Source organism: Scyliorhinus torazame, chromosome 14 (assembly GCF_047496885.1).
Source record: "Scyliorhinus torazame isolate Kashiwa2021f chromosome 14, sScyTor2.1, whole genome shotgun sequence".
Taxonomy (NCBI): Eukaryota; Metazoa; Chordata; class Chondrichthyes; order Carcharhiniformes; family Scyliorhinidae; genus Scyliorhinus; species Scyliorhinus torazame.
The window spans coordinates 120,654,759-120,667,049 of record NC_092720.1 but is presented as its reverse complement, the minus strand read 5'-3'; the positions used below and the strand labels follow the sequence as shown (position 1 = coordinate 120,667,049).

Below are 12,291 nucleotides of genomic sequence, written 5' to 3'. Positions count from 1 at the left end.
ATAGCAGCCCCCGCACTACAAATTCCAGACCCGCTTTCCCCTTACGCCATAGAGGTAGCGACCACAGACCGCACCCTTTCAGCCGTGCTCCTCCAGGAACGGCACGACCAGTTGAGGCCCAGCTTATGCCTCCAGAATTTTAGATGCTGTGGAGCAGGGATTTTCAGCCTGAGAGGCACCTGCTCGCAGTATTCTGGGCAGTCAAGTATTTTTCATATATTACCGGACTGAACCCCATCACAATTCTCACCCCCACCCAACGTTTACTGGACGGACGACTCAAGGACGGCACAGTGAGCCAGATTAGAGCAGCTAGATGGACCCTTCTCTTGCAGGGACGGGGCTTCACTGTGAAAAGGAAAAAGACGCACATCTACATGGCCGACAACTTACAGTACCCCGGAACCCCCCATGAATGTGGGATTATCTCTCCACACCACAACACAGGCCCCTTTATTGCGAAAACACCCCCCAGAAAGATAGGTAGTTCAAACCAGAGCCCCCAGCACACAGACACATAGCCCATAAAGATCTATGTGGAGGGATCTTCCACAGTCTTGGATGGGAAGCGCATAACAGGTTGCGGTATCTATGTCGAGGAAATATCGTTAAAACTATCCGGACACTTAGGCGTGCAGGCAGCAGAGCTTGCGGCCATCGCGTATATAGTTGAGCACCCAGATTCTTTCCCCAGCCCAGCAGACATATACTCAGACAGCCTCTATATCTGCAACAGCCTTACGGAATTTCTGCCCCTGTGGAAAGCAAGAGGATTTGTTTCCGCAGACGGAAAACCCCTCCCCTCAGCCCCATTGCTCCGTCATATTTTAGGAAAAGCCCAGAACAGGACTAATGGGATAATCAAAGTCCGCAGTCACCATCGTTCCTCCCCCCCTGGAAGTGTGAAAGCCGACGCACTGGCTAAAACAGGTTCCAGGCAAAGATACTTTTGGACCCCCCCACCAAAAGCGCACCAGTGAGTGCAATTCAGGTCTCACAGACAAAGATCGAGGATCTAGTGCAGGCCCAGAAGCAGGACATCAATTCTCAAGGAGATTGTAAAGTGAAAATATCCAGCTCCCTATGAGAGGTTTAGAAATGCACTGACCACACATGACAGTGTGGTGTTAAAAGCCACCCTTTATGTGGTTCCTGAACAGGACAGGAATCAATTGATTTGTTTGTTCCATGACGGTCATGGACATCAGGGAATCGATCCCACTACAGCCCATCTCAAGCAGCTTTGTTGGTGGCCGAATTTAAAGGAAGATGTAAACCATTACATCGAGAATTGTCTTATCTGTTCCCAGAATAATCCGGACAGATATGCCAAAAAGGCTCAACTCAGCCACACCCGACTCGTTAATGGCCCCTGGACTAACCTCCAGATTGATTTTATAGGACCATTGCCCCCTTGCAGGAATGGCTATAAATATGTACATGTGGTAATTGACACATTTACAAAATGGGTGGAAGAATTCCCAGCCCGCACAAACACTGCAAAAACCACAGCCAAGATTTTGACCCACCACACCTTTACAAAATGGGGACTCCCCCACAGCATTGAATCTGACCAAGGCTCCCATTTTACGGGACGTGTCATGCAGAACGTCCTCACGATATTTGGCATCACCCAAAAATTCCACATAGCATACCACCCAGTCGAGTGGTATCGTGGAGTGCATGAATCGGACCCTAAAATCCACCCTCAGAAAAATGGTCCAGCAGAACAACACCACTTGGGACTCAGTTCTCCCTTTTGCGCTGATGTTTATACGTAACACAATTTCTACTTCCACAGGTTACACCCCACACACCTTCATGACCGGACGCCCCATGAAAGGCACAGAATATTTGTTAGGTTTGGACCTGACCAGCCCCGAAATGACGGCCCTCACACACGAGAAAGCAGTAGAACAATTAGTGGAAAATGTTAAAACGGCTCGGCTAGCAACCGCAGTAAAATTGGGCACAAGGAAGAAACAGTGCAAGGCTTGTTTCGACAAGCCAGGGCATGCGACTGAGTACAGTATAGGACAGCAAATAATGCTCTCTGTATATAACCCCAGCACATTCCTGTCACCAAAATACTCGGGTCCGTATTCCATTGCGGATAAAGTAAGCCCTGCCCCGTTTATAAAATAAAGTACCCCAACGGTAAGACTGCGTGGTTCCATATAAACCAGCTGAAGGCATATGGAATACAGTCGAACCACACACACCACGTCATGCTCGACGCAGCACACCACGCCCCGCCCACAGCCAACGTAACCCTACCATCCCCCAACACGTCCAGCCCAGCCACGGACTCGACCTCGACTCCACCCCCGAAATATACACTCCGCCCCGGAACGCCCACAGACTGCAGCAGCAGAGACAGCGACTGTGACTCGGACGACAGCCACCAGCACGCCTCCCTATTATCTCCATGCAACAGGACCCCACACAGCGATTCCGACTACGACCCAAGTGATCCCTTCATGATCACTTTCCTGAACAAACTCCACCACCGACTACCGAACCACACTGACGACCCCGATTTTGTCCCCACACAGCTAGACACCAATTACTGGCACCGAGATAACTCGTTCCGATTCGTCCACAACGTCGAGAGCGACCCCACCTCGCACCATGCAGCCCTTTCAGCCCTGATACACTCAAGAGTGTGGCACCCGGGAGAAGATGACGACCTTGGGTCTGACTCCCAAACCGAGAATCCCTTTGCGACCCTGTTCGCAACCGAGAACGGAGGTGTCCAGATGATGTTTTAAAGGAACCACTTGGGAGAAGTGGTGTCCTTTCTGATGGAACCTGCAGAATGTTTTATGTTGTTTGTAAGTTTGTTAAATGTTGTATGTCCGACAGGAAAAAAAAATTCTCACTGCCCCACGCCTATTCGGCCGAAACCTCTGAGGACTTGCCTACAGAGACTCACCATTGCCAGACACTAGTTCAGCAGAAACCTCTGAGAGCTTGTCTGCAGAGACTGGTTAAGGAACCAGACGCCCGTTCGTAACTGCCCTTCTGGTTCGAAGGTAGAACAACTACGGCAGCCCCACCACGATGACTACATTTTTTGCCCGTTCTTGTCGGTAGCTCAGGCAGTGGAGAAACGGCTTGGGACCCGCCCTGCCTGGGAACCCCCCCTCTGGTTAACTACGCTCGGGGAGGAGAGACACGGCATTGGTAGCCGTCCTACCCGGGGACTCCATCCAACTCTTACCAGTCGCGGCCAATACACACCTCATTTTGGCACTTTCAATTCAAAACGTTTTGTTTTGTTTAGGTAACCTTTAGGTTGCCAACCACATGCTATTTACATCCTGAAACATTTGGATGGTAATTTGCACAGTCTGCGAGACGGCTCGCACTGGTTCATTATTGGGAAGTGTGTCTTGTCCTAAAATTCAATTTTTGAAAAAAAATGAGGGAGTCACACATAGTGACCAAATATAAAGGGAGTAATTGGCACTACAGGACATACGCACTATCGTACGAGATATTAAACAAAGATAGTTACAGACATTATGCTTGTTTTCACAGAACTCCAGAAGCTCCAGGACCGGAGAAGAGAAGAAAGAAAAGGAAAGAGAAGAGCCATGAGGACTTCCTTCATATGGATCAGCATCATGTTTATGGACATTTGGTTGCGCGTGAACGCGAACCCCATGACTTCAAGCCCCCCAGCCGTTAATGTTTCACTTCCCCACAGTACCCAGAGCCCAGTCACCAGCGACACCACATCATCTTGGTGTGCCAGGTTTATAACCTGGTACTCTCTGTCCTATGTAATAGAAACATTACTGGTATTAGCAATACTCTGCTGCATAGTGCAGACTATGCGTCTACGGAAATGGAGGAGAGTCTACCGCGCTCGAACCCCGTATATAGGATCAGATCCCCTATTCTCAGATACGACCAGACCCCAGACCCCTGCGATCTATAATAAAGTGCATTCACTTGCGTCTATTGTAAATAAAGAAATGTAAAGAACTGTTCATGAGTAAATTGTACGACCCTGACCTTGACTGCCAAGCCAGGAAGACTGATGTATAAAATGCTATGATTTTGTTTGTATGGTTGAGGAAGTTAGGATGATGAAATGTTTAAGTGAGTGTAGTGTATTAAGAATAGTTAAGAGGTTCCCAGTTTATTGTTTTGTAATGCATGTCCCTGTTTGACATAGCGCCCTTAGAATTGTTAGTTAAAACATTTTTGCATAGCTATGGTCAGTGCAGAGGCCATGAAGGAAGTGTCGTCGTCCCCCCCCCCCAGGTCAGGGAATGGAAAGCTTCGCTTCGCGTTAGGATCACAAGGAGGGATTGTAGCCAGTTAAAATGGCTAACTCCCGATTTAGAATGGCTAACTCCCGATTTAAAATAGCGAACGGCAAAGGCTGATGGGAAAGTCAGCCAACAGGACACAAAACAGGGCAGCACGGTAGCCTTGTGGATAGCACAATTGCTTCACAGCTCCAGTGTCCCAGGTTCGATTCCGGCTTGGGTCACTGTCTGTGCGGAGTCTGCACATCCTCCCCGTGTGTGCGTGGGTTCCTTCCGGGTGCTCCGGTTTCCTCCCACAGTCCACAGATGTGCAGGTTAGGTGGATTGGCCATGATAAATTGCCCTTAGTGTCCAAAATTGCCCTTAGTGTTGGGTGGGGCTACTGGGTTATGGGGATAGGGTGGAGTTGTTGACCTTGGGTAGGGTGCTCTTTCCAAGAGCCGGTGCAGACTCGATGGGCCTTCTGCACCGTAAATTCTATGATAATCTATGAAACGAGCAGCTGCAGGTTGAGTGTGTATTTACCTCTGGAAAGGCCAGACAAGATCGATACCAGCAACCATCAGCATAACAAAACACCAGCCATCTGCATTGAGCAATCCCCGGGAACAATGAGCAACATTTAGACACATAAAGCAAAACCAGATGCTTTGGCGCCAGGAGAAGCCTACACAAAAGGAGGTGAACGACCACCTCAGGACCGCCCATCGATCAGGGAACCGCTCCAGCATTGGAGAAAACGAACCAAATGATTGGGACAAAGTCCAATCACTTGGAACCAGGAACAGGGTCCGCCCCGAAAGTCGGGAAGCCCCTGGGGACTATAAGAATTAAACCCAAGTTCAAATCGTTCTTCTTGACCGGGTCACTCAGCAACGCGAACCAACCCTTGACAGTGACCGGTTCAGCCGCCGCCGATATCCAGTAAGTCTTACTTCAACACTCGCTACGAGATAGGCGGTCCTAGCTACCAATCTGTACCAACTTCGAATCCCGCAGACTCAGAACCCGAACGAAAGGCCATTCGTTTCCCTGACCTGGTGGGCCAGTTCCAAGTTAAGTATTGGCCAGTTAGCTGTAGAAGTAGCTTAGACGTAGAATTTGTACATGAGTAGTGATTACTGTGCATAATAAATGTGCTTTGATTTAAATCTTACTAAGCGGTGGATTGGATTATCGATCATTACTCGGACTTGAACCACGTGGCGGTATCATAAAGATACCTGGCGACTCAAGAGCAAAGGTGATAAAACAGAGCAATTAAAGTAAGGCAAAAGTTAGCAACACAATAATCCCACATCTAGACGCCACAGCGGGCGCTGGTCCCTCTCCTCTCCTAACTCCAGCTCCATCCAGTGCGGGGCGTGGTCTGAGATGGCTATGGCCGAATACTCCGTTCCCTCCATTTTCGGGATTAGTGCCCTACTCAAAATAAAAAAATCTATCCGGGAGTAGGCTCTATGGACGTGGGAAAAGAATGAAAATTCCCGGGGCCTGATAAACCTCCATGGATCCACTCCCCCCATCTGGTCCATAAACCCCCTAAGCATCTTGGCCGCAGCTGGCCTCTTACCCGTCCTGGACCGAGAGCGATCCAGTGCTGGGTCCAGCACCGTGTTGAAATCCCCCCCCCCCATTATCAAGCTTCCTACCTCCAGGTCCGGAATCCGACCCAGCTTGCATTCCATAAATCCGGCATCATCCCAGTTCGGGGCATATACGTTTACCAGTACCACCCGCACCCCCTGCAACCTACCGCTCACCATCACATATCGACCTCCATTATCCACTCCAATATTCATTGCCTCAAACGACATCAGCTTCCCCACCAATATTGCAACCCCCCTGTTCTTCGCATCCAGTCCTGAATGGAATACCTGTCCTACCCATCCCTTTCTCAGCCTAACCTGATCTGTCACCTTCAAATGTGTCTCCTGGAACATAAAGGGACTGAAGGCAGACATGGTTAAGTGCACGAACACCCGGGCCCTCGTAACCGGCCCGTTCAGGCCCCTCACATTCCAAGTTATCAGCTGGATTGGGGGGCTGCTCACCCCCCCCCACCCCACCCCCCACACCCGCCGACTCGCCATCTCCTTTTCTAGGCCAGCCACGTGCCCGCGCCTCCCGTACCCTCCAGGGTCCCAGCCGGCGGACCCCCGACCCGACCACCTCACCTACTTCCAGCTCCCCTTTGGCCAATGCAGCAGCAACCCCATTCCCCCCCCCCTCCCCGCTAGATCCACATCTAGACCTTTTGCTCCCCCCATAACACTCCCGTACGTCAGCTGACTCCTGCTGACCCCGGCCTCTCCCGCCATTCTGTCGGCCCCTCCAGTGTGAGAATCCCCCCTCCCCTTCCCTGGCAGTCAGTGTGCGGTCCTCTCCAGCACTTCCCATCTCCCCCCCGGCCCCTACCCCCGTCCTTTCCTAGCGCGGGAAAAAGCCCGCGCTTTCCTGAGCCGGCCCCGCCCCCTCTGGTGCAGCTCCTTTTGCGGCCTTACCCAATTCCCCATCCCCGGGCCTCCACTCCCCCTCTTCCTTCGTGGGGGTCGGCCCCTCCAACACCAACATTCTCCCACAGTCTCCCCATCAAATCCCTTCACCCATCCCCATCCAGCACCCAAACCAGAGGAACATTCCCTAAACGTAATAAACACCATATACACAGTAAACATCACCCCACAACAAACCCTCAATTTGAGTCCAACTTTTCAGTCCGTATAAAGCTCTATGCCTCATCAGGCGTTTCGAAATAGTGGTGCCGATCCTGGAACGTGACCCACAATCGCGCTGGCTGCAGCATACCGAACTTCGCCCCCTTTCGATGGAGCACCGCCTTAGCCCGATTGAAACCAGCTCTCTTCTTAGCCACCTCTGCACTCCAGTCCTGGTAGATTCGGATCTCCGTGTTCTCCCACCTGCTGTTCCGCTCTTTCTTGGCCCATCTCAGGACACACTCTCTGTCCATAAAGCAGTGACACCTCACCACTACAGCCCTTGGTGGCTCGTTGGCCTTGGGTCTCCTTGCTAGGACCCGGTGAGCCCCATCTAGCTCCAGAGGCTTCGGGACGGCTCCCGCGCCCATCAGCGAATTGAGCATCGTGCTCACATATTCCCCTGCATCGGGCCCCTCCACTCCTTCGGGGAGACCCAGAATCCGAAGATTCTTCCTCCTCGCCCTATTCTCCAGGTCCTCAAATCTTACCGCCCACCTCTTGTGCGGCGCCTCGTGCGCCTCCATCTTCACCGCCAGGCCCAAGATCTCGTCCTCGTTCTCTGAGGCTTTTTGCCGCACCTCCCGGATCGCCGCCTCTTGGGCCTTCTGGGTCTCCACTAGCTTCTCAATCGCCGCCTTCATTGGCGCCAGCATTTCGGTTTTCAGCTCCTCAAAGCAGCGTCTAAGAAACCCCTGCTGGTCCTGCGACCACTGCGCCCATGCTGCTTGGTCTCCACCCGCCGCCATCTTGTTTTTTCTCCCTCTCACTTTTCGCTGTTCCAAGATCACTTTTTTCACCGCTCCACTCCTGGTCCAATCCATATAATGTCGGGGGGACCTTGCTGTCACCTTCCCACACTGGAAGCCATCGAACAATTGCCGTTGGGGCCCCTCTAGAGAGCCCAAAAGTCCGTTCCCGGCGGGAGCTGCCCGAACGTGCGACCTACCTAGGCATAGCCACAACCGGAAGTCGATCAGTAACACATTAGTGAGGATTTAATAACACCATGCGGGAACATGGAGTTATTCTGGATGGTATCAACTTACCAGAGATGGACTGGAAAGTCTTTAAAGGGGGTAATAGAAGTGAAGCAATGACCCTTTATTGTCCTAATAATGGGTTGATGTATGGCACAATTGGTTAAGGTAGCAAGGATACTACTGAGAGAGATCAGTCAGAGATTACAATATGGTGCAGTATAAGCATCGGCTTATGATGGACAAAACAATGAATACGATTGAAACATTCATGTTTCAGAAGGCAGATTATGAGGCTGCACTGGCCAGCACTGTTAAGGGAAAAGAGGTTCCTATTTAGGAATATTCTACAGAGCACAGAACATTGCATAACGCTAAAGAAAGGAGGAAAAGATTAATGCAAGCAAAAAATGAAAGGACAAAGACAAGGTTGTTCATAATATATAGCTAGTATGTAGTGGCTGGCACAAAATAAAAACAAAAAGGGAATAGAGGTTATAAGGCAATAACTGAAATAAAAAATGAGGTTAGGATAGCAGAAACTACTTAGGACAAGTCAAGTATTTATAGAAGGATATCAGCAGAAGGTAGTGTAAAACAGAAGAATGGAACCACTAAAGGATCCCAAAAATAACATTTAATGACTAAAGAACATTAAGGCCATATTTGTTATGGATGAAATATTAGAAGCCATCTTGAAATGGGGGAGAATGAAACATTGCCGGGGGGGGGGGGGTCAGATACAGTAAGAGGCAATCAGCACAAAACGATGGGAGGTTTTGGTGGGATTCTTTGCCCAATAACAGTGGTACAGTTAAGATTTCAGCAAGGTCCATGGTGCTCAACAGTCTATAAGGTCAGAAAGTGTGGAAGGGAAGGCAAGCTGGTGAGGTGGGCTGAAAATTGGCTCAACGAGAGAAAGCAAGAGCTGCTTGGAAAGGATCAGCATGGCAAGTCGTCTCCAGTCGTTTGTTATCGAGATCAGTTTAGTGTACATAAATTATTTGGAGCTGGCTATAGAAACAATGTTATCTACTTTTGCAGATAACAGCAAGGTGAGAGGAGGTTTCAAGGAATAGGTTAAGAAGTCAACCAAATATAAAGGGATCCTGACTGGTAGGAAAATCAGCTACAGTGGCAAGCAAAGTTCCTGCTTAGGTGTGTGGGTGCATGGCTGAGCAACTGCCTGAAAGATATTGTCCAAGCCTTATTCCATGTGAAGTACCACCACTGAAAAGAACTGCTCGAACTCAAAAACAAAATTTTAAAGGGAACGCATTAGTGGCAAGTGAACATTTAATATGGACAATGCAGAGTATAAAGTCTCAGAAAAAGAATAAGCTGTCCACAGCTGAATAGCTCACTGGCATTCATTGTCGGATCGCACTCTTTAAGAATGGTCACTTTCACAACACTGGAAGAACTGACGCAGAGATTCCAACTAGCTAAAGGCAACAAACTCAGATACCTGCAGCTTAAAAACTTCCTACGGAATGAGACAAGGACTTCCCGCAACCACCACGACACTATTAGAAAAGCTACTGAACGCAGACATCCTAGGCAGAGGGAACTGTCGTGACATGTACGAAAGACTGCTAGAGAGGGCCGACACCGAACTAGACACGACAAGGATGAAATGGGAGGAAGACTTGGTGTTCGAAATAGGGTGGGTACCCTGGAGTGAAGCACTTAACAGGGTCAACTCTACCTCCACATGCGCGAGGCTCAACCTAATGCAGCTAAAAGTGGTACATAAAGCCCACTTGACCAGAACCCGAATGAGCAGGTTCTTCCCGCAGGTGGAGGACAGGTACGAACGGTGCCAAGGAGGCCCGGCCAACCACGCCCACATGTTCTGGTCTTGCCCCAGACTTGCTGGGTAATGGACAGCCTTCTTCGAGGCAATTCCAAAGTGGTGGGGATGAGGGTGGAGCCATGCCCGAAAGTGGAGGTCTTCGGGGTATCAGGCCAGCCAGATCTCTTCATGAGGAGGAGGGCGGTTGCCCTTGATTTGCCTCCCTGATCACCCGCTGTAGAATCCTGCTTGGTTGGCGATCAACAGCACCACCTAAAGCTGCAGACTGGCTGTCCGACCTATCAGAATTTCTCCAAATAGAGAAAATCAAATTCACCATACGTGGGTCGGAAGAGGGCTTCCACAAAACATGGGAGTCATTCACCCGACTATTCAGAGACCTGTTTGTAGCCAACACTTAAATAAATAAATAGCCAGTAGGAATAGCCAAGACAAGATCGAAAGAGGAAAGCGAGATATGACCGGAGAGTGGGGGGGGGGGGGGGGGGGGGGGGCAAGGTGCGGTAGCAAAACCCAGCAAGAAAAAATGGGGAGCAGCAGTGCAAAAGGGGGGGGAAAGGAGGGGGGGGGGGAAATCAAGGAGAGAGGAGCTGGTTGGGGGGGGCAGTAGGGAGGATTGTAGGCTGAGCCAGCCAGACGGCAACAGACTGTAAATAGAGAAACCTAAGAAGGAACCTTTGTGACTAAAGAAGAAATGAAAACGACAGCAATATATATAATTTTGAAAATGGCAATAAAATGTTTTTAAATGGTCACTTGAGTGACACATCAGAGGGGGTGCCAGTACCTGTGGAACTGTATCCCAACAAGAGTTACAGCCACCAGGAGGGGGGAAAAAAATAAGTGGCTGACTGCAGCTTTCCTTGCATACCTTTCTCGCCATAGTCTCAGATTCTTCCCAGTTCTCGGTTGTCCTTTCATAAGCCTTCCCAACACGGGCAACAAAATCTTTAACTGTTTCGCAAAGCACTCTGCAAGGAGAAAGTAAATGAAAAAAGTATTGATCAGCACCTGACATCATTCAGACTAGACCTTGATGCGTTTGACTTGTGCCACATGTAGGCATCCTCTCTATGGCTCTTCTGGTTTTTGTCACGCTAAACCAACCTTGACCCTTCCATGTTTCTTGTTCTCTCCTGATTTGACGATTGCCCAATACTAACTATATGACCCTCATTGAATCAGAGCAACTGATGGGCTGCAGTAGGGATCAGGAGCCACACTCCTGACTACTGAAGACTACAAAGGTTTATGGCATTTATCACTGCTTCAACTTGTAATTTTGTACATCCAGATATGAATCTAAGCTTTTGTTTTATATGCTAACTGACTGGTTGTGAATATCAAAAAAGCTTAGACACTCCTGATGACAAAATAGCTGTACACTAAAAACGTTCATTGGCATCAACTTATTTCATAAAAACATTTGGTTCCACAGGTCTCACCAGCTGTTGCTCAAAATGAAAAAAAAAAGGCACAAATGTTATAGTCACCGCAGTGTAGCAGGGGATTGGAGGGAGCAGAGTTGCAACCAGATGGAATATTGAGGAGAACAGGTAGAAAAAGTTGAAACTATTCAAGGCTTGTAAACTTAATGCCCTGGCTTAGTCTAGGTAAATGTTGTTGCATGTCACTCACTTTGCTGATGATATGACCACCGAATGCTGGTCTGATGTCAAGATTTTTGACAGGTGTGCAGCGACTGAATCTTCGTAGAATGAAATCTGTTGTACCTGAGAAAAATTGGAACAGAGCACGAGAGTTAGATCAATCACCTTCACAATCCACCATACTTAACTTTTCACAAAACAATAAAGTTATCGTTTAGCTTGTTCAGGAATAAAGAGAAAGAACACAGGAATTAGAGTAGATCATTTAGCCCTTCGAGACTATTCAGCTATTCAATCTGATCTTGCTAATATGTATCTTTTGCCATTTTAGACACCTATTAAATCTTCCCTTACCCATTTCAGATTTTCAGAAAGGTTCCTTATTATCACTACACATAAATGTTTTTTAAAACCTTTCCAACTGTGGTATACATGGAACATAAGCCTACTAGTTATAGAGATAGTTCTGAGGAAAGAACTTGGAGGGAACCTGTCAATAATCGCAAACTAACTCCACCCCAAAATGCGAATTTATCTGCGAATATGGAAAAAAGTTTGGTACCCTCATCCCACCATTAGGATGCACAATGTCTGAGGGTTGACTAGATTATTACTCAGCTTTACTTCTATAGTGCGAGCTTGATCCTTGCATACCCCGACAAATGTTTTTGAGGTGTTGAGCTCTTTACCCATATTATGCAAACTCCTTACCTCCAAATCGTCACTGAAATCCTCGGTTCCTAATGAAGACGAGGAGTGTCGAGGAACTTTTGTCTCGTAAACCATGATACCCCACCTGTAAAAATGAACATTGATTTGATACTGCATGCGGGTTTCACATTTTTTCAGCTGTAGTGCATCATTCAAGGTTATAATACTCCCCTC

General features: G+C 48.6%; 1 protein-coding gene across 4 annotated transcripts in view; it reads right to left on the bottom strand.

Annotated features, from left to right (window-relative positions):
- The window catches only part of LOC140389979 (diacylglycerol kinase delta), a 225,184-nt gene that overhangs the window by 70,946 nt on the left and 141,947 nt on the right, over positions 1 to 12,291 (bottom strand). For all 4 annotated transcript variants that reach the window (XM_072474713.1, XM_072474715.1, XM_072474714.1 and 1 more), the window contains 3 exons: positions 12,118 to 12,202; positions 11,435 to 11,529; positions 10,668 to 10,767 (listed from right to left, as the gene is read on the bottom strand). In XM_072474713.1, the coding sequence (XP_072330814.1) occupies positions 10,668 to 10,767; positions 11,435 to 11,529; positions 12,118 to 12,202 (280 nt within the window). The remainder of the gene's footprint in view (positions 1 to 10,667; positions 10,768 to 11,434; positions 11,530 to 12,117; positions 12,203 to 12,291) is intronic.